The sequence below is a fragment of the Mirounga angustirostris genome, unplaced genomic scaffold (genome assembly GCF_029215605.1).
Source record: "Mirounga angustirostris isolate CCGP_5_RB_7025 unplaced genomic scaffold, mMirAng1.0.hap1 SCAF_12, whole genome shotgun sequence".
Lineage (NCBI taxonomy): Eukaryota > Metazoa > Chordata > Mammalia > Carnivora > Phocidae > Mirounga > Mirounga angustirostris.
Genome location: NW_026991720.1, coordinates 12710414 through 12732069, shown reverse-complemented (window position 1 = coordinate 12732069; position 21656 = coordinate 12710414). Strand labels below are relative to the sequence as shown.

The window sequence follows — 21656 nt, the reverse complement described above, 5'->3', positions numbered from 1 at the left end:
CCTTGATTTTTATCAGAATTTGGCTTTGTTTCCTGTGATTTTATCATATTTTAATCCAAATTATTTTCTCTGTATATATTTTAAGGGAATAGAACATTTGTAAATAAAGGTTTTATCTTGTCCAAAGCCAAATATGGGTAAAGTACTCTTCTTTGTAATATGTAACTAACAAAGAGTGAGAAATTTCTGTTGGAAACCATTTCATGAGTAGATAGGTGAGAAAATTCAGTAGGTTGGTAGTAACAGGTCTTGGCTGTAAGGCCCAGCTTTGCGGGCCTAAAAGCTAATAATGGTCAGGCTCTTATACATAAAATAATATTGGTCATAAAGGCATTTCATACTTTCTAGTGTGTCATGTTAATGAAGGTAGCCTGTTAATGGTTTGCAGGCTTATTTGCTGCCTTATATTCTTCTTTATCCTCCATTTAAAAAAACAAATTAAGAAGTGTTTTTAAATCGAATAAGCCATCATATCATTCTTTGTTCTGTCTTGGAGTAGCAATTCTTCCCATGCAGTTAAGCAGGGTAAAGTGCTCTGGATTGTCCATTGCCATTTTAAAAAATCTAGTCTTTATTCAAGGTCTTAAAATGGAGTTGGTTTATCTCTTGCCTCCCCAACCCCAGTCATATCCCTTGCAGTAAAGTGCAAGGTCAACCACAGTTTGTGATTTAGAAACAGGTTATATTATTAAGCATATGCAATGTATAGACCAGAATTCTTTGATTATACTTGTCTTCTCAGGCATTTACAACTAGTACTATTAAGGTCTACGACCTCTTCTCTACCCTGCTCCTCAGAGACCATGTCGGCACCTGAGTGCCAGACTACTGCTTTCTCTCCCTCTCTCTCTGGAGGTGGGGGCTCCACAGTAACACGAAGTTACTAAATCAGCATGTAGCTGCACAGACACTGTTGAGTGTAAGAGGGACTGGGTCTTCACTGGGCTGGGGATTTAATCCCTTCCAGTTCAGCTGGAAGTTGAAGTTGACCCCTTGCCTCAGTAAGAAGCTCCATCCTCAGTCTGAAGTTCCGTTTCTGCACATAGATCACAAGATAACCCAGGAACTAGTTATCAAATGTCAAACTATCAAATATTAACATCACTGGACTGACGATATTAAACAAGTTGCACTTAAATATTTTAGGATAAAAATATGCTGCTTTCTATAGCTATATCTTAAACACACACAGACGTTATGTTGCCCACAGATAATCTTGAGACTTAAAGGAATACCGTTGTGCTTAACTAAGCTCTAACCTATGTGTCAGTTTATAGATGCTATTATCCAAAACTGTATAAAGATGAACATTAAAAGATAAAAGTCACCATTTCAGCCTGAATGGTTAAGCTTGTTTTTTTAATCTCTGTATGAACCATAATTTCAATCCTGAATTACATAAAAATTGTCAGATTTTTTTATTTTGAACAATAAAAACTGTGGATTTTTTAAATAACAAAAAGTAGTCATAATAACTAATAACTATGAAGTGCTGCTAAAATTGCTTTTGAGCCACTTTAAAATAGATGCTGTAATCCATTTAGATAGTAAGTCTATAATCTTCCAACTGTTATTATGAGTTTTGAGGAAAATGGATTTATTTTTGTAAAAGATTTTATTTATTAGCACACATGCACAAGCAGGGAGGAGGGGCAGAGGGAGAGGGAGAAGCAGACTCCCCGCTGAACAGGGAGCCCGACGTGGGACTTGATCCCAGGACCTTGGGATCATGACCTGAGCCAAAGGCAGACGCTTAACCAACTGAGCCACCCGGCGCCCAAGAAAAACTGATTTAGAAGCAAAGTGAAAATTTCCAAAAAATGTTTTTCTACTGCAACAAAATTGTCCAGAGCTTCCTATCTGTGATAAAGCATTGCCAGCCCTGGTCTCTACCACTTGATGCCTCTAGCTGAGACTTTTTCTAATTTAGAGGGGAAAAAAGGCAAGGCCAGAGATAACTTTGTGGCCCTGGTCATCTATGATAGACACTTCTCTTTCTCAGCTAGCTTTGCAAAGGATGAAAGCCCTGAATTATTCCACTACTGCCAGGGGTAAATGGTAACTGATTAAAGTCACATTGCTATCTGTCACTACTTCTCAGCATCGAGAAGGACCTTTCTGGGTTCAGGGATGAACTATAGACAGTCTATAACTATGCAAATTGGAGATTCTTGAAAGAGTGGCATCTCTATTACAAAAATACATTTCAGTCACTATTCCAGGTCCCTGATTCTTCTGTTGTTTGTTTTTAGTCTCCTAATTTCAGGCTTAATTTGAGTATCCCTCTGGGTTCTTCCTATTTTTTCTTTCTATTTCTTCATTCTAGCCTGTGACCTGAACCCTTCTAAAGCGTCTCCTTGCTTTAAACCATAATTTTTGATTGGATATTCACAAGGTCCCTGTCCTCTAAGAGCTCACAGTCAATGGGGAAGATGTAGCACCTTCATGGTCATCCAAATTATAGTACAAGATAAACAGAATGTGTAAAGAAAGTGAGATGGGAGAACAAAGTAAGGACTTTGAGTAGAGAATTTTGAACGTATGGAGAAGGGCATTTCAGATGCTGAGAACAGTGAGAGCAAAGCAATGCTGGAGCATTTGTTGTGGGGAAGGAGGATCTAGTTGATAATAAGAAAATGCTTTAACTCATGACATCATGAGTTAAATGTCTTCCATGACATCATACATTTATATATTTTGTACATTTTAATGGTTTTTTTTTTTTTTTTGGTCAAGAAGAAAAAGGAAAGTAGCACTTGCAATTTATTTCAACAACCTAAGGAGCAAGTGTATTGGTAATTCCTGTCTGAAAGCTGAGATTAGCGTAAGATGCTATTTATTTAGATTAAGATATTATTTATAAAGTTATGAGTTTGCCCAAGGCTGTCTGTTTTCAATTGGCGTGCTTTCTGCTTTTTTAATTTAAACAACCCTTTCCACACTCCTCACTCAGAAGTATGTGCAAATAGAAAGAGGGATAGGTCAGTGGCATCATGAAATAACTTTTAGGGCCGAGTGGATACGGACAAATGGATGTAGGTGATGGGGGGAGAAGTTTTAAAGATGATTCCAAAGTTCAAGTCTGGGATAATGTTGGTACCATTAAAATAAACAAGTAGCTTAGAAGGGGGAAATTGGTTTTGGAGGAACAGATGAATTTTGCTTTTCATTTGACTCAACAGCTCAAGTAGAAGGAAGATTTTTATTTAAAGGAATTTTTTAAAAGACTTTATTTATTTTAGATGGGGGGAGCAGAAGGGGGAGGGAGACATTTAGGAACAGGTTAAAGTGTGCATTGGAACTGGGTGTTAAGCACACACAATGAATCATGGAACAATACATCAAAAACGAATGATGTAATGTATGGTGATCAACATAACAATAAAAAAAAGTGTGCATTGGAAACCATGTTAAGTAGTTCGTATTTTCTCCTTTAAGGGCAAAAATGGGCCAATGAAGGCCTTTAAGTAGGGTCCCGAGAAGGAGATTTACTTGTTAGAATGATCTGGAAGGTACCCTCCTTTTCTAGAACTGGGACAGGACAAGGACCAGCAGAGCAGAGACCCGGGGAGGCCTGCATCCTGCAATCCGTGGGACCCCAACACCCTCTTGCTAAGCAGGGCCAAGATTAGGATGAATGAGGCAAAATTTAAGGGGTGCCAAGAAACACGGAAATCAAGATCAAGGTCACTTTAATGCAATATTTTAAAAATATTAAAATTAATGAAAAGATCCACAATGAAGAACATATCAGAATTTTAAATAAAACAAGATCAGTCAGCTGATGTTATTTAAAACTGTTTAAGATTGCAACTTGGGCAAGAAAAATGGTCAGACATGGCAATTCCCGTAATTGGAAATAAGATAAGCAAAGAAGTAGATTTTTGTAAATATTATCGATCAACTTACTTCTATTAAAGCCAGGAAAGTAAAACTACAATGACTTCTGGTTTTGGTATAAATAAAATACTTAAACTTAATGTGAGTTTTTAAATACCTTCTCTTCAAATTTTCGATATTCAAGTACTTTAATGTTCTGGAATTTTTTTTTGGTATATGTAAAAACGTTCGTTTTTTTCTTGTGCCTCAGGATTCAATATGGCTCAGAACTTATACGTAGTCAAAATTTTGATTTTTTTTGTTCATCACAGATTTAATTATATGTATTTAATTAATACATTCTTAAAATATTATCCCGATTCTTCTTAAAATATTATTTTGATTGCCAAATTTTTTGGCACCCCTTGAATTTTTCTCTCCCAGCCCTACTACTTTTTCTGGTTTCCTTCCTACTTTAGCAGGCCTGGCCAGTCTTTCCCTGAGGCCCACCTATCCTTTGTTTCGTCTACCTCGGCCCCTCCTGGTCCAGGCTGGGAAGCTTGTCAAATAATCTCATTTCGTTAGAAACTTGAAATCGGCTCCACTCACCACTCGGCGGCGTTACCTCATCCGCTCCCGCCCGGAAAAAAGCTCGCGGAACTACCTCATCAAGGATGCTTGCTTCCCGCGGCGCTGGCCGGATCATTTCTACGACGCACGCTGCAGACTTTCCGTTTTCTTATTCCTCTCGCGAGGCTTGCGTCATCTCTGTATCCGGAAGTGCTCGCCTAGCGAGAAGCTGAGCCGGCTAGAGCGTCCGGGGCGGGAGGGAGGGAGCCAGGAGTTCTTCGCTAGGTGTGCGTGCGGCTCTCTGTGGCTCGGGAGGTTGTTCTGTGTCTGTCTTGGCCGTTCTCTTCTCACCGGGGCGGAGGACTTCAGGGTTTTCGGCCACTTCCCCAGTCCCTTTACATTGCTGGTTAGGAGCGCCACCTTTCAGAAAGGGCGCCCATTCATCCCGGCGGTGAGGCCGGGGAGTCCGGGGATCTCCGTGGTCTTTGCTAACGGGATTGGAGGCAGTAATTTTTGCAGCAGCAAGTTTCAGATTTAAGCCCCTTGGTGATATTGTGATACTTTGAATCCTCACTATGTGCTAGGAACTAACTCAGGAGTATTGGATGTGGCAGTGAATAAATCAGACGAAAATCCCAGCTCTAAGGGGGCTTGCATTTTAATGAAATTTGAGAAGACTGGAATGCAAATGGGTATAAATCAGAAAGTATTTTTTGTATGTGTTAGAAGAAGCCAAGGGGAATAAAAAAGACAAACTATTTTTTTGGAGGGGGGAGTCCTCGTAAAATGTGCAGGGATGTTGATGTTTATGGTCGCAAGGTGGACCGCATAAAAATTATGACTGCAGTTAGGAATTTAGGGTTAGTGAATTTGTGCTCTTGCTCTGAGATGTAGTATTTCTCTCTCTCTCTCTTTTTTCAGGGGAAGACCAGAGACTAGTTTGTAGGAAAACCAAATAGAAGCCATGTTTCGAAGACCTGTATTACAGGTAATCACTTTTCCGTATTAGTGTTGAGATGCGTTATTATCAACCGTAGTGATCAGATTTCTTCAGGCTTTGACTGCAGAGGCAAAAGACCTTTGAGCCCACCTACTTTTATGTGTACTCATTTGGTAGGGAGGATTTACGACAGATTTTACTTGTGTAAATGATGTTCACTAAGACAAAACAAATTTTCTAGCTTGCGTGTATAATGGGAGTCATAGTTTTTTAAAACATGTTACTTGCATTTAGATCAGTTAGCATTTAATGTCGTTAGTGATCTAAAGACTGAGAATCATTTCCAGCAGTTTTCTATGAGACACGTGGTTCCATTTTGACCAGCCCCCTCCTCTGTGGTCAACCTTCCATCCCCCATCTCCCTGTGCTGAAGAGTGCAGCTGAAGTCCTCGCGTCACCACAAATGTACTATGTCCTGAATTCCTTCTCGCTCCCACCAGTCTAACTCCTTATTTCTCCAGACACTAGCCAGCCTTCAGCCAGCCTAGACTACCCATTTTCCTCACTTACATTTGGGCACGAAGTTTGTAGGTTCTTCTTCATAACACCTCTCTCACTCTTTATCCTTTTAAGACTGATGAAGAATAGGTTCCTCTCTGAAACCTGTTCTCATCTCCCCCAGTCTGCTGTAGAATTGACCCTGTATTCTTGGATCCCCACTTTAACCTATACATAGTTTTAGCCTGTCCTAGTGTATGTGTGTTGAAATGTGGAACGTAGAAGAGTTACTGCTCTCTTAATACTACAGTGTTAAGATATATAAAAGAGAAGTTTAATTTTAAAAGTTACCCCAGTTAAAATCTTTCCCTATTTCTGCTTTTCTAGTGGGTCTTAATTTTTGTGTTTCCCAAATGAGACCTATTATTCTGAGACTTGTGAGCTCTGGCTCTTCTGAGTACTTCAGTTAGTACCTTTCTAGAAGCGTGATACCAGTACTAGTTTGTCTGAGTCTTTACTGTGTGGTTACTCCATCTTTGTTTCTTAACCACTCTGTGTCCCAAAACGTAGTGATAGGATCCCATAGTCAGCACTAGCCCAGGAACGGGTATTCATTTGGTTGGTGTACATCTGCTTTTCAGAGAAACAGTGCTACCACTCGACACATGCTTCTCTGATGTAGTGAGTAGCTCTCTGAACGCTGAAACCAGCGACATGCCCGGGGCTGTGCGCTCCTCATGGCAGGAGCCCTTGAACAGAATGTCTTCAAGGAGACAGCAGAGGGCAGTGGGAAGAGTGGCAGCCTTGGTGTCAGATGGCCCTGGGTTCTAGGCACGACTTGCCAGGTATTTCTTGTAGGATTTTGGGCAGGGTACTTAATCTCTCTAAACTGTTTTTTTTTGGTCTCTAGGGATAATTTTACATAGTTGATCGATTTATTGCAAGGACTAATTTGTAAGAGGTAAAGCACTTAGCTGGTATTCAGTAGTGATGGCTGTTACATCATTGCTGCTATTTTGTGTCAGTTACTACCTTCCTCTGACAGACTGACTTGAATAGTCCTCTTTTTGTATTTTATCAGAGACTCCCATTTGTCTGTCTAGACTTTTTCCTTTGGTCTATCTAAAGCATGAATTTTTCCAACATACATTTGACTTTACCCTTTGTGTGCAGCCACGGAAGCACCATAATCAGGAAGGTTGCCACGGAAAAGAAACAGGAGGGGATTCTTTTTTTTTAAAGATTTTATTTATTTATTTGAGACAGAGAGAATGAGAGACAGAGAGCATGAGAGGGAGGAGGGTCAGAGGGAGAAGCAGACTCCCCGCTGAGCAGGGAGCCCGATGCGGGACTCGATCCCGGGACTCCAGGATCGTGACCTGAGCCCAAGGCAGTCGCTTAACCAACTGAGCCACCCAGGCGCCCCAGGAGGGGATTCTAAATCCACTTTCCTGGGCTTGCCGTCTAGGACTTGGTACCCTTGGGCTTCTGGAAGAGTCGGCCCTCAAGGCCCTCAAGCGTTTGCGTGGTCCTCCTGGTGCTGTGAGGGGGGAGCACGTGACGTGCATTGCTTATCCTCTGGGGATGTGCTACGGGAGCTGCTGACCCGATGGTGACCGAGTGTGAGCAGGTCTTCTGTTTGCGTTTACCTTTCCTCCCAAATTAAAGCCATTTTACTCATTTGTTCCACTTTAGGTATTTCACCAGTTTGTAAGACGTGAGTCTGAAATAGCTAGCAGCTTGGTTCTTGAAAGATGTAAGTAGTAGTTAATTCCCTATTTTAAAGTATGTTATTTATAGCAACGTACAGAAATTTTTAAACGTGTTGTAGAAGAGGTGCACTAGTTGGGGTATAATCTGTTAATCCTCAGGCCCTTGGCTCATGTTTGCGTCTCTGCTCTTGGCCTCGCCCCCTCAGGCTGCAGGGGCCTTGTAGGATTTCCTTGAGTCCTGTTTGGTTATCTCAGTCTTCCAAGGTCACGTGCCATTTGGCTGAGGGAGTGAAAGTTTGTGCAAGCTGTTCTTTCACAGAAATATTCACTCATAAAGATTTTCAGATCTCAGATTTGTTCTTTTAATCATACAGTTTTTTCCAAAAAAGGTATTTTAATAAAGAATTTAAGATGAAATAAAGAGCTTAATGTTTGTTTTGTGGGATACTTTCTCTAAGAATATTTTCTCCCTTCTTGCCAACCCTTCTTTTCCCTCCCAGCCTCCCTTTATTTGCCCCAACTTAGCTTGGATCTTTTAGAACTTGGGTTTTGTTTAATGCTGAGATCGAGGTTGAAGTAGTATTTGTAGCTGTTCCCCTTCTGGACCTTTATCTGAATCTCATTTTATTTCCACACTGTGTTTCAGCTCTGAACCGTGTGCAGCTGCTTGGGCGAGTGGGCCAGGACCCCGTCATGAGACAGGTGGAAGGGAAAAACCCAGTCACGATATTTTCTCTAGCGACGAATGAGATGTGGCGGTCCGGGGAGAGTGAAGCCTACCAGATGGGTGAGTATAAAAGACTAGGGTTTTCATTGTATCAGCAATAAAGAGACAATATTTATTCTCAGTTAGTTGATTAGAGATGAGCTACTTTTAGAAAGAATCTTTCTTCTCTAATTCTGTTCCTTTCTTTTAGAAATTGTGACATTGGTTTTGCTGGGCATGTTGTCTTTTGGCATTTGTTTTGTGTGCTGGCATTTATAACCATGTTTCCTATTCTTGTGATTTAGGTGATGTCAGTCAAAAGACAACATGGCACAGAATATCAGTATTCCGCCCAGGCCTCAGAGATGTGGCATATCAGTATGTGAAAAAGGGGTAAGTTGAGGAAGGAAGGATCTTATAGATTGGTTTAAAGAACTGGTCAAAGGTGTTTTCAGGGAATGCCTAACTCCTTTACCCTAATTACTCTGTTAACTGGAGCTATTTATTCAGAGCTTAGTACTTATGCATGGCGTGTTGCCACGTGTGAATAATTCAGAGGTATGTAAAACATGGTTTAGCTTTCTAAGAACTTACAGTTTAGGGCAAGTAAGGGGTGTACATAAATAGAAGCAGATGAGGCAAGAGAGAAGGCAGAGTGTACTGAGTTCCGTGTGAGCATGTGCAACACGTGCTTTTAGGAGTTCCCATGTGGCCTCTTGGCATCTACTTAGAGTCCTTAGTACAGGACCTAGAGTGTCTGAAGCCTGACACAGGGAGGTATGGCAGTGTTCACAGCAGTTATGTTACGTTTGATAATTTTATGTCGGCTTAGTAGTTCCCTTTTGGGATGCTTGGATTGATTTTAAATAAAAATTGTCTTTTCCAAACCCATAGAAGGACAAAAGGGTGTGTTGAACAGCATTTGTATCCATAGTTAATATATTTAGAAATGCACTTGTTTTATAGAAATGAAGTATATTTCCTGAAAAGTAATTTCAGGAATAACTAAAATTTGTTTCTTTTTAATAACTTCATGCCTTTTTTTATATATACTTTCATAGTCCTGTATGTATGTATGAATTTGTGCATTTATACACACCTATAAATACAGGAAATTTCAAGAAAAATATCTGTATGCAATGTCACCCACTGATTGATGAATTTGTGTGTATTCCCTTTGGCCTACAATCATTTTACCAGTTTTGTCTACTTTCTATATTATGCTATTTTGGTGATGGTAGACTCTAAAAATTGATGCCAGCATGTATTTTCTACCCTTTAAAATCAGCTATGGTTGTCTTGTGGTTCAGCCTTCTAAATAGTGCAGAAGTGGTCGTAGTAATTAACTCTAAGTGAAATACTAAGCTGAAAATCTCCATTTTGAATTTTAATAATTTAAGTCCCTTGAGAATAAGTTCATGAACCTGACTATGGGAAGGAATTTGAACAATAAGTGAAAATCAGCAAATCTGTTAGGGAGTCCAGAATCAAAGGTGGGGGAAAATGACACTTTGGAAATCAGTCCTAGAGATTGGAAGGATGCCACTGTGTTGCTCTTCCATTTCATGGTCTTAAAGTCGCTTTTTTTTTTTTTTTAAACTTTCATGAGGACTGCTGTCAGCTCAAGGCTGAGAATATTGTCCTTTTTCCCTGGGTGTGTCAAGTGTGTGTGGACATTCTGTTTCAGTACCCTTAATACTCCTGATGTTGAACTTTGAGATGCGGTAGCAAAAACGAGGTTATGCGATGATTCTGTGTTTCATCCTTAGTATGTACTTGTTACTGCCTCTCACCTGACTCTCTCTTGTAAAACAGATGAGACTCTCCAGACTGAAAACTGTAAATTTTACATTTATCAGGTCCCGAATTTATGTAGAAGGGAAAGTAGACTATGGTGAATACACAGATAAAAATAACGTGAGGCGGCAAGCAACAACAATCATAGCTGGTAAGAAGCTTGTGATAATATCTATTCCCCCCACCCCCTTCCCCTTTTTAAAGGCTTGGCTTGTTGTTAGTAACTTGAACAGGGGCTTTGAGTACTGATGGCTGAGATTGTCAGGCAGCTCACCATGAGAATTGTGAGTCTGTTTGTGGGTTTGCTATGAGTGTGTACTTCTGATCCTTCAGAAGTTGCCTCTGTTTCATTTCAGTAACTTTTGAGTAGAGCATCTGTGTCAGTACTTAACTGCTTGAAGCGAGAAAACCTTTAATGTCTTTGAGGACACGGTCTAAACAGGGAGAAGGCCGTGCCAAGATAGAGTTGCCCTACTGTGAGTGGCATTAGACATTTGTGCAGGTTTATTCACAGCCTGCCTGGTCCTTAACATGATGATTTTAAGTTCCTGTTGTTTTCCTTAGACAAAATGTGAAACAACGTAGGAAACATGGACACGAAAGCTTAAAGGTCAGGAAGATACCTCCCAGAGCAGAGTTTTCAAACTTTTTTGAAAATTCTACAAGAATTTTGAAACAAATGTAGCCCTTTGGACATGTTTAAGTTGACATGAAAATATTTTTCAATATGAAATTGTTACTCTGAATTGTATTAATGGATGTAAATGCCATAGCAATTTGATACCCATCGTCCTTGAAAAAAACACATGAACAAGCTCTTCAACATTTGGAAATTTTATGTTATTTCTTTTTTTCTGAGCTTGTTTTTCCATTTTCTCCTAAGAAATGTATCTTAATAAATATTGTATAGTTAAGAATGTTTTATTATTCATACTATTATGTTCATAAGAAAAACCTATACATAAATAGAAATTTGAAAATATTTTTAAAAATTCTGTGATATTACGACTATTAATATTACATTTCTTCTTGATTGGGTTATCATTGTGTTGTTTTTAGAACATAAAGTACCAGGGGCACCTGGGTGGCTCAGTTGGTTAAGCGACTGCCTTCGGCTCAGGTCATGATCCTGGAGTCCCGGGATCGACTCCCGCATCGGGCTCCCTGCTCGGCAGGGAGTCTGCTTCTCCCTCTGATCCTCCCCCCCTCTCATGCTCTCTCTATCTCATTCTCTCTCTCAAATAAATAAATAAAATGTTTTTTTTAAAAAAAAAACAAGAACATAAAGTACCAAAGCAATTTTAATATATAAATTTGAAAACTGAAATTTTATTGGAAATGCATCTTTTAATGAGAGAGATGGCCATTTTTTATCTCTTCAATAAATTGTTAAGATAAGACCCATTGTTAAACATTAATTCTATTCTTTTATTAGTTTTTATGGATATAAACACTGAGAAACCTTTTGTATAAGTAAGTACATAGAAATGAAAGAAAGTAATGTCTCAGTGTTTATGCACTTCTGAGATATGCCAAAATTGGATATCCTTTAAAAATTAATTTTTTTAATTATCGAAAATGTCAAACATATACAAACATAGAAAAGTGGAAAAAAAAAATTTTGTCATTTAGCTTCGACAATTATCAACTGATGGCCAATATTATTTCTCCTATTTCTCCAGCCCACTTTTCCTCCACTTGGATTATTTTCTAGTGAATTCCAGACATTATATTATTTCATCCATAAATATTTTCAGTAGGTATTTCTGAAAGATAAGGATTCCTATTTAAAGCATAACTATAGTGCTATTATCGTACATAGTATTAAGAAATTATTAATTTTTTTTACCATACATCACAATGTTTAAATTTCTTTGACTGCTTCATAAATACAAGTCCATAGGTTATCTTACATGGTTTATATGTATCTTAAGTCTCTTTCTTAATTTCTTTTAAATAACAGAAATTTATTTTCTCACAATTTTGGAGGCTAGACCTCTGAGAACTTAAGTCTCTTAATTGACAGATTTTCTTTTTACCTTTCTTTTTTACCTTGCTCCAGAGTCCATGTCTTAACCACTGTACCATATTGATAAATTATAATTTGTTATAAATAATAAATAATATATTTTCTTACCGGTTTCTTTGAGGTATATTGACCTTGAAAACCAACATAGTTATCTTTCTACCCTCATTATCAGGCCTTAGAGGAGGTCCTGTCTGACCATTTTGATTTCATAATTCTTGGGTGTCTTGATAGTATTTCATTTCTGCGAGCTCTTCTTCCTTAGGCCATCTCTCCAGAGATATCTACCTGTTTAAAAATTTTTTTGTAGACCTCTACAGGGCGTAGAACTACACCTATGATTTCATCAGTGGAAAGTCAAATTTTCTAATAAAAATTTAGCATTTCTAAATCTCTGTCAATTATCTATTTATAAAGCATTTAACACTTTACTATTCCACTATAAACCAAAAGTGTGGGCAAACTTTGGATTGTATGAATTGTTCTGAGCCAAGCCAACCACTAAATAGAAATAGTTCAGATCATCTGTCACTTTCTTTTCTTCTTGTCACTAGTATTCACAGCATGGGTGAGTTAATTGAACAATTAATAGATTTATGGCCAGTAGTAAAAATGAATAGATCTTTAGTGACATTTGAATTGAAAGAAATAGTTTCTTTTTTTTTCTTCAATTAACCAACATATAGTACATCATTAGTTTTTGATGTAGTGTTCAATGATTCATTAGTTGCGTATAACACCCAATGCTCAGAAATAGAATTTAAATTTGGTTGCTTGGTGGGTTTTTTTCTCCTAGGGATCCATGTCTTTAACATAAAAGTAACCACCAGTGGATGGCACTCTTGCCTTTTTACACTGTGGTGTCAAGTTGTAATAATCTCTTCTGCAATAACCATTCTGTATCAGAATATTCTGTTTTTAGAAGACTATAGTCATAAATATTGTAATAACCACTTCTTGAATAATTCTAAAGTTACAAGAATCTGGATTTTTTTCAAGCTATACAGGAAATACTACTTCTTTTCCTTTGCTCGTCCTAAGCTAACTCCACCTGGGACAACATTTTAAGTGCAGTATCTGATGTTCTTGTGTGAAAATGCTCTCTCTGTAATACTGATTAGTAAAAATTTTCCCAAGAATGAGTATATAAAAGTCAATCTGTTTTAAAATGTAAAAATAGAATGTCCTCTGTGTGAGTGTGACAGCCTACTTAAAGACATCAGTCTGTCTGTGCTCACAGGGCCATATGTTGTACCCCATCCTTTCTCCACACCTCCAGTGTGTGAAATGTTATGCCTGGACCCTCTTCTGTGTGAGGACATGCTGCCTGGTTTCATGGCATCTGAGCATTGCCGGCATTGCAATTTGTGACTAGTTCTTTTGTAGGAAGTTACTGCTGAGCAGTTATAATTGTCTTCAGGAAAGACAAGAAATACCACACTTCTTCTCACAAGGTCTGAATTGTCACGTAGCTGAAGCCCAACTTCTAGCTCCTTTGGTGCCTGTCTGTGCCTCTCATGAACATAGCAGGAGTTATTTCACATTTTGGGAATTTTTCTAAAATCCTGTTAGGTAACAGCGCTAAAGTATGTATTATAGGGGAACAATTAAATGAGAAAGAGTTCTGAAAATAATATTTATGATTTGGTTTCTTTACAGATAACATTATATTTCTGAGTGACCAGACCAAAGAGAAGGCGTAGAATGGACGATTCTCCTTTGGCCATTGTTTGGTACAGTCTCATTTCCAAATCATGTATAGTCTTTATAGTTCCTAAGGACAAGAATTAAAATATTTATATAAAATGAGTGATAAGACTTCTCCTGACTCTTACTCCCCCTCCCCTTTTTGTCTCATAGACCTTTGTAGCTAATTGTTTATTCTTTTAAGGATGGTTTCTGTGTACAAGTGTGCAAAGTAGTGAACTGTCAGGTTTGTCTGTGTTAGGGCAAAGGGACAAGTGTCCTTTGGGATGCCCCCTTGTTTTCTGTGCACACTTTTATAGTATTGATTCAGCCACTGAGTTTGTTGAGCCTCACTATGTGCCAGGCATATTTTTTTTTTTTTAAGATTTTATTTATTTATTTGAGAGAGAGAATGAGATAGAGAGAGAGAGCACCAGAGGGAGGAGGGTCAGAGGGAGAAGCAGACCCCCCGCTGAGCAGGGAGCCCGATGCGGGACTCTATCCCGGGACTCCAGGATCATGACCTGAGCCGAAGGCAGTGGCTTAACCAACAGCCACCCAGGCGCCCTGTGCCAGGCATATTTATCCCGTGGTTGTGAAAAATGATTTTCTTACCGTTTGCTCTATAAACTAGATGGCAAGGACTGTATCTTCTCTGTTTACCTGCACCTTAACCAGTGCTTGGCACAGAATAGATCCTCGATAAATGGTGACAGATGAATGATCCCAATGGGATATTAAGCTTTAGCCCAAACTGGAAGGGGTTGCTGAACAGTGGTTGGTATCTAACCTAAACAGCTTCAAGACTAACCTACCTTCTTCACCTCTTCTGTTTTTGGACAAATTTCACTAGCAGCATTTATGAAATAGATTTTTTCAGCAGTAAAAACCTAAAATAATAAGGAGGGATGAAATAGTTCATCTCCAGGTGATGCCACAGGAACTCTGGTTCCACTATTTTCTATCTTTCTGAGCCCAATTCGCTATCCTTTTTGTCTCATCCAGAACTTGGGGGAGTCCCCTAAACAACCTTTGATATTGCCTCCCTAGGTTAGAGCCTCAGGTGTGACATTTTCCTTTAATTTTCCACATGGTCCCTTGATGCACATAGATCATTGTGTATACAGTTACTTTCATGATAAGATTCTGGAAATTACAGAGTTCTAGTAATTTCCTAATAAATATTACATAAAATAAACTCAGGTTTTCAGTGCGTCTTGTACTGTTTTTTTTTTTTAAAGATTTTATTTATTTATTTGAGACAGAGAGAATGAGAGACAGAGAGCATGAGAGGGAGGGGGGTCAGAGGGAGAAGCAGACTCCCCGCCGAGCAGGGAGCCCGATGCGGGACTCGATCCCGGGACTCCAGGATCATGACCTGAGCCGAAGGCAGTCGCTCCACCAACTGAGCCACCCAGGCGCCCCGCGTCTTGTACTGTTTAAGTCTGCATCAGACTTGCATGGGTCTGCCTGCTAGTTGGCTGCTGCTGAGTGCGGTGTCTGGATCCGATGATAGAAGTCCCTCATTCTGTCTAGGCCACCTGGGCTCCAGCTTTGCCTCCGGCCCAGCCTGTCGATGCGTGCCCCAGACCGCATGTCTTGTCCTCTCCGCCTGACAGCTGGATGGCCGGTCTTGGGTTCGCAGTTCACGTGCTGCACTACGGACCCCACACTGAGCAGCATTTTGTACTTACATACAGTTTGCTCAAGGAAAGATGGAGCTCCTTAGCTTTACTCTCTTCCTGCCCAGAATTGTGGAAGAGTGATTGCCAGTCCCTTCTGTCGGCCATCTTTTTTTCCTGCTGCTGGGACCATTAATCAGTACGTTAACTATGCTTCTAACCGTCTGTGGCATAGTCTTCACTCCTTCGTGCCACATTCCTTAGGCAAAATATAATGTAGATGAAATTGGTCTTTGGGCCACTCTTTCTTGGCACAGCTACTTATGTACTCCTTAAAGGTTGTGAGAAGGATGCAGATTAGTATTCCTGTTTAAATAGTGTGCTTTGGGAAGGTAATATGGTGAACAGAACAGTTTAATGACCAGCCCAAAGCAGCTGTGAGTCTAGGGCACAGGGGCAGGAAGGTGGGCCCTGCAGGATCCGTGCGAGCCGAAGGCTTCTGCACACTCCTGCGGGAGCTTACTTGAAGGGCTCTGAGGTTGGGCAGCAGAGCTTTCAGAGTCACCTCTTCAGTGCAGAGGCCTCAGCATGTGCGTGATGCTGCAGACCCGAGGTCCACAACCGGGCAGGCTGCCTGAGCCCAAACTCTCCCACCTGGGGAGCCCCCTGTGCTGAGAAACTATGTACCTCACCCAAGCTGGTCTTGGAGTACATGTGTGGAATTTGGTAGTGGGAATAGTCAGTAGGGGTCTCCTAGGCCACTTTTTGTGTCTTGCATTCCCTTTTTCATGTTGTTACAGTGTCAGGGAATATACCTATGGAAAACTGTCCTTTGACTTTGATTTTGGGATTCTGTGTTAGGTGGAAAGATGAGTATGATAGAAGCATGGGAGAAAAAGTTTCAAACAGCATGTGTGGTATTACCCCATTTTTGAAAAAGAAGTAATTGATAAAAAGTATAGGTTTAGAAAAGTCTGGGAGGAGAAACATCAAAAGGTTGTGATGATCTCTGGCTGGGGAGATTATGTGTGATTTTCCTTATTTTTTGCACTTTTATATATTCTATTTTTTTTTTTTAGCATTGAACATATTATTATTATTATTATTTTTATTTTTATTTTTTTATTTTTATTTTATTTTATTTTATTTTTTAAAGATTTTATTTATTTATTTGACAGAGAGAGACATAGCGAGAGCAGGAACACAAGCAGGGGGAGTGGGAGAGGGAGAAGCAGGCTTCCCGCAGAGCAGGGAGCCCGATGTGGGACTCGATCCCAGGACCCTGGGATCATGACCTGAGCCGAAGGCAGACGCTTAACGACTGAGCCACCCAGGCGCCCCGAACATATATTATTTTTATAATAAGAAAAAAGAAATGAAACTTTTAACTTTGGGGAAAAGGTCTTTCCATTATTTCCAAGCCCGGCTTGCACTTCTGATTGACCATCCGCTGGTACTGCTTCTTGTACTAGAGGTGAACAAGATAATCTCTCATGTATTTACCCCCATCTTCTGCATCTTAGTATTATATGCTTAGATACTTCATTCACCTTTTTTTCTTCTTTTTCTTTTGTTTTTCTCTTAATACATGTATGTAACCCAGAATGACTGACCTTAAAGACCAACACATATGAGATCCACTGTTTGCTGCCAGTACAATTCTCAAGGAGTCATTCATTTCTTAAAAATTACTGGGCAGTGAATCCAAAGACATCCCAAAACACCAAAGACGTGTTTTTGTGGCTGTTTTGGGGATTGTTTGTCATTGCCAACTGGGTTACAGCCCAACCTCTACAACTCAGAAAAAATTACTGGTAGTTTCTCTGTTCCCAAAAGAGACTCATGCAGTTTTTGAAGGCAGGGTTGTCTTTTACTCAGACTACCCGTTTGTCCCCATCCAGCTTAGCCTAGCACAGTGGTGTTATAGGTCTTTCTAAATGTTGTTTAGTTGGATTGCACTGAAACACTGACATGAAAGTGAGGGCAGAATCACTTTCCTTATTTTTTTGTCAGGGTTTGCATTATATGCTGTGAAGCGTGGTGGGAGTAACAGCAAGCAAATCATTGTAGAAAAGTTAATGAGTTATAGAGAAATCTCTTAGAGGGTAATAATTACCATATTAATGCCTGACATTTATTGTGTACTTACCAGGTGCCAGGCCCTGAGCTCAGTGCTTTTTATCGTTGTCTCATTTAACTGTTACCCTAAGAAAGTGGTATCATCCTGATTTTACAGGTGAGGAAATGTGAAACTGAGAGGTTAAGTAACATGTCAGAGTCATGCAGCCTATGAGGCACACCTAGAGTGGGAGTTTAGGTATGTGAAGTTCGCATTTTGCTTTCTGCCCATTCTCTGCTTCCTGCTGCCTTGCACTTCCATTGGTCGTGCTATCCCGAACCCTCCATGGCTAACTTCTGACCATCTGGGGTGCATTGAAGTTACACTGGGAGTTGCACTACATAGTAGGTTTTGGTTGGGACAGAATTAGGAGTGAGGGGGAAATACCTCTACCTCTTTATTATTTCTCATTCTCAGTCTGATGACCCTCTAGGAAAATAAGTCACAGTTAATCTCTGTACCAAGTTATCTTTACATATTCCTCTTGCTTCCTTGTTACCAAGCAGTGTTTCTTTACTAGTTAGAATAGGTTCACAGTGTCTGCTCCTCTCGTTTCCTCCAATTGTTTCCTTCCTACTGAGGGTTGAAATTGTCAGCAAGATTGCTCAGAAGTTTGACAGGCTCACTTCTCAGAGGATGAGGCTTCTGGCAGGTGTCAGCGGGGCTGCAGTCTTCTCACTACTGTATTTGCTTCTGTGCTGTTCCCACAGTCTGTGCTAGGATGGTGTGTAGCTTTTTAGGCTGTCCAAATCATGCAGGCAAAGTAATGACATTTCGCCTTTTGTCTCTTTATTCTTCATCCGTTTGCCTCTGCCATGCTTTGGGACCTTGGGGTGTTGTTTACCATACACATGTACACTGCAACATTTTTTAGCTTTCCTGCTGCACCTGCTGTTTGGAAGAAGGGTGGCCTATCGTGATAGTTCAGTTAAGGCTGTGTAGTCAGACAGCTTGGATCTGCTGCACTTACCAGCTGAGGGCCCTCTGCTCCGTTTCTTAACTTTCCCTGCTGTGGGTTTTTTTTGTCGTTTTGTTTTTCTGTGAATAAAATAGGGAAAATAGTAGTCCTACATTATAGGCCTGCTGTGGGGAATAAATAATGCATATAGTTTACTTAGCACATATTAACTGAATCAAGTGCTCATACACACTGGCCGTTATTACTCCTGTAGTTATTTTAAACAAGGCATATCTCTTTTGGTCCCCATGCCCATCTCCCCAAGTCTCATAGGATACTTACTAACTTTAGATTAGGTTGTTGTACTTGGCCTTTGTTGTTGTTGTTGTTAGTGTCCATGGGTTACTGAGAACATAGTCCGCATTGTGTTTTTTTGTTTGTTTTTAATCTTCCATGGCTATTTAAGGTTAATCTGGGCATCTTTTTAAACTCAAAAGTCAGTTGGGCACCTACTTTGTACCATGCGTGCATGCAGGCCTAAAATAGGGATAAACAGAACAGCGCTCCTGCATTGAAGGAGCTCACAATCTAGGATGATGGGGGCTGGGTGGGGAGGACAGAAGCAGGAGCCCATGTACAAAGTGTGCTACCGTGTGAGGAGCACTCTAGTAATGGTAGAAATAAAGTCCTGTGGGCACAGATGAAAATAGTTAGGTTAGTTTTCAGCAGGGGCAACAGCATGAACGAAGGCCCAGAAACATGAAAGTATATGGATCAGTGAAAGATAAAACATGAAAAAAGGGGTTGGGGCTGGATCATAAAAGGCCTTGAAAGCTTACAGAGGACTTCGACAGTGGGGAGCCACATGTTTTAAAATGGATGTATCAGAACTGTGCTTTAGAAAGAATGGAAAGACCTGTGAAGGGCTAGAAGGGGGGAAGCCTGCAGGCAGTTAGGAAGCAGCTGAAGGAGCCTAGAAAGGTTAGCAGAGTGGGGATTGTAGGTAACACGAGAGAATGTGGTCTTCCTGTTTTGTTCACTGTGCAACAGTTATGTGCCAGATCCCGTTATGGGCTCTGGGTAAGGGATACAGAGTAGAAGAAGAATACGTAACTCCTGCCCAGGGTGCGCTGGGGACCAAGTAGGTGCTGGTGGTAAGAGAAAAGGCCATTACGAGAGAATTCTGAAGCTGCTTAGGCAGCTGTGTGGATATTTTGTTTCTGAGACTAAGGAACGTGAATGTGGGAGCCGATTTGAGAAGAGGATAGATCAGGAGTAATTTTGAACATAGTTTAATCATAGATTTTCTAGCTTATATTTGATATTAATGAGTGGAGCTCAGAAGAGAAGTCAAGATAAGAGTGACTTTTTTTTTTTCTTCTGCCAAACACTTTGGAAGCACATTTTGTGAGAGAACATAACAAATGTTGTCAGGATTCCGGCTTTCTGTTGTGGAAAACCATATTACGGGAAAGATTTCCAGTTGCTTACCTGTTTTACAAGGTAGCAGGGATTTGTATTAATCAGGTGTGGCAAGATGATAGACATGAAGACAACTGTCTTGAAAGAAGAATTTATTATTATAGTTCTCAAGAGGAGTTCTCATGCCACCACATGGAGGAGCACCAGGGTAGGCCAGAAGGCAGAAGGAATGAGGGGAAAATGTTCAACAGAGCTTTTATTGTGGTTTTTGTGGGACAGAATAATTTTTACCAGGCTTTGGGCAATAGGGGTGGTCCCTAGTTGTCAGGTACCTGGGGATTTTGGGCAGAGGAATAGTGTTCTGGACTGCAGGAGCCTGATAAAAGGAGGCTAATGGTGGGTGTGGAATCAGGATTGGTTGGTTTGTGTATTAAAGACATGTTCATGGGCAAGTATTTACTATTTCTAGGAATTAGGTAATGTTGGGAAGGGGTTTAGTTCTTCCCAGGGTCTGCCAGGCCCCAAGATGTCAAGCATCAAAAAATACGGAAACATGATTAATTCACTACCCAATATCCATTTTCCTTTCCACTGAACCCATTAATTTACAGAGTCCATATTTAATTAGGGGTGACAGTGTGCACAGCTGAAATACTGCATTTCTATTCTCCTTTGCAGTTAACATTGGCTAAGGGGGTGTAAGCAGAAGTCATTTGGTGGTGCTTCCAGGAAAGCTCCTTAAATGATTAACTCTGTTGGGAGGCTCATCCTTTGTGCTTCTCCAGACCCTCACCTGGCTTTTTCTTGTCTGAAATGTGGACATGATGGCTGAATCTCCAGCAGCCATCTTGGACCATGACACGATCTTCAGGATGGAAGACAGAAGAGGCTGGGATCTGTGATGACCATGTGGAACCACCATACCAGTCCTGGACGGTGTATCTCTGGATTTCTTTGAGAGACACAAATAAATCTCTACCTTGTTTAAACCACTTATTTGTGCTTTGCAGTTAAACCTCATTCTTACTAATTCATACATTCTTTATCTCCATATACACAGTGAATTCATTACTCTAATTCTTTCTCTTCTAAGACCTTCCACTGCTAGCAGAAGTAAAATCTTACCTCTATTGTCACAGTCCTTCAGAATTGTAACCTATGTCTCATTCTAAATTTGGGGAGGGACTGGGACATACAATGTGCATAAAACCTTAGCAGTTAGCCTTAAAAAGAGTAAATATAAGTATATAAATAATAATTTTTCATTAAATAAATATTACTTAATTTTCCTTGATGCCTCTACTGAGGACCCTTAATTAGCAGTCCCTTGTTAAATAAAGTAGTGCTTAAGAACAGAAGTAGCACCCTTATGCTTCTCCTGGTAGTATAGCGGACTACATAATCTGGAGTGAGGAGGTGTCCCACTGCAAAATAACCAGATGCTAAGTATGACATAGTTTTTATCGTATCCTTGGGTATCTTAGTTTGGGCTTAACAAAATACCAGAGACTGGGTGATTTAAACAGCAGACATTTTGTTGCAATTCTGGAGGCTAGAAGTCCAAGATCAGGGTGCCAGCGTGGTTGGTCTCTTGTGAGGTCTGTGTTCCTGGCTTGTAAGCGGCCACCATCTCGCTGTGTGTTCACATGACCTATTTTTGCTGGCAGAGAGCGAGTGAGCTCTTGGTGTCTCTTATAAGGACTCTAATCCTGTTGTGTCAGGGCCCCACCCTTATGACCTCATTTCATTTAATTGTCCTAAGGTCCTATCTCAAAATACAGTCACATTGGGGATTTAGGGTTTCTATATGTGAATTTTGAGTGGACACAGTTCAATCTGTA

At 40.2% G+C, this 21656-nt stretch overlaps 1 protein-coding gene and 1 long non-coding RNA gene across 10 annotated transcripts in view; one reads left to right on the top strand and one right to left on the bottom strand.

The window, feature by feature from the left end:
* Positions 1-4634, bottom strand: part of LOC123835229 (uncharacterized) — a 40245-nt gene extending 35611 nt beyond the window's left edge. For both annotated transcript variants that reach the window (XR_010406338.1, XR_010406337.1), the window contains exon 1: positions 4429-4634. This is a non-coding gene — a long non-coding RNA (uncharacterized LOC123835229). The remainder of the gene's footprint in view (positions 1-4428) is intronic.
* A 7-nt stretch (positions 4635-4641) lies between these two features.
* On the top strand, positions 4642-20807 carry SSBP1 (single stranded DNA binding protein 1). 8 transcript variants are annotated; one of them, XM_064574874.1, is made up of 8 exons: positions 4642-4840; positions 5311-5377; positions 7523-7583; positions 8186-8326; positions 8551-8638; positions 10105-10193; positions 13728-13801; positions 20659-20807. In XM_064574874.1, exons 2-7 carry the CDS (start codon positions 5354-5356, stop codon positions 13769-13771), a joined length of 447 nt encoding a protein of 148 aa, XP_064430944.1. In that variant the 5' UTR covers positions 4642-4840; positions 5311-5353; the 3' UTR covers positions 13772-13801; positions 20659-20807. The 8 variants fall into 8 exon arrangements, with proteins under 8 accessions (XP_064430944.1, XP_064430942.1, XP_064430943.1 ...); XM_064574872.1 differs by having other exon boundaries at positions 20656-20807; XM_064574873.1 differs by having other exon boundaries at positions 20494-20807.
* Positions 20808-21656: the final 849 nt, after the last annotated feature.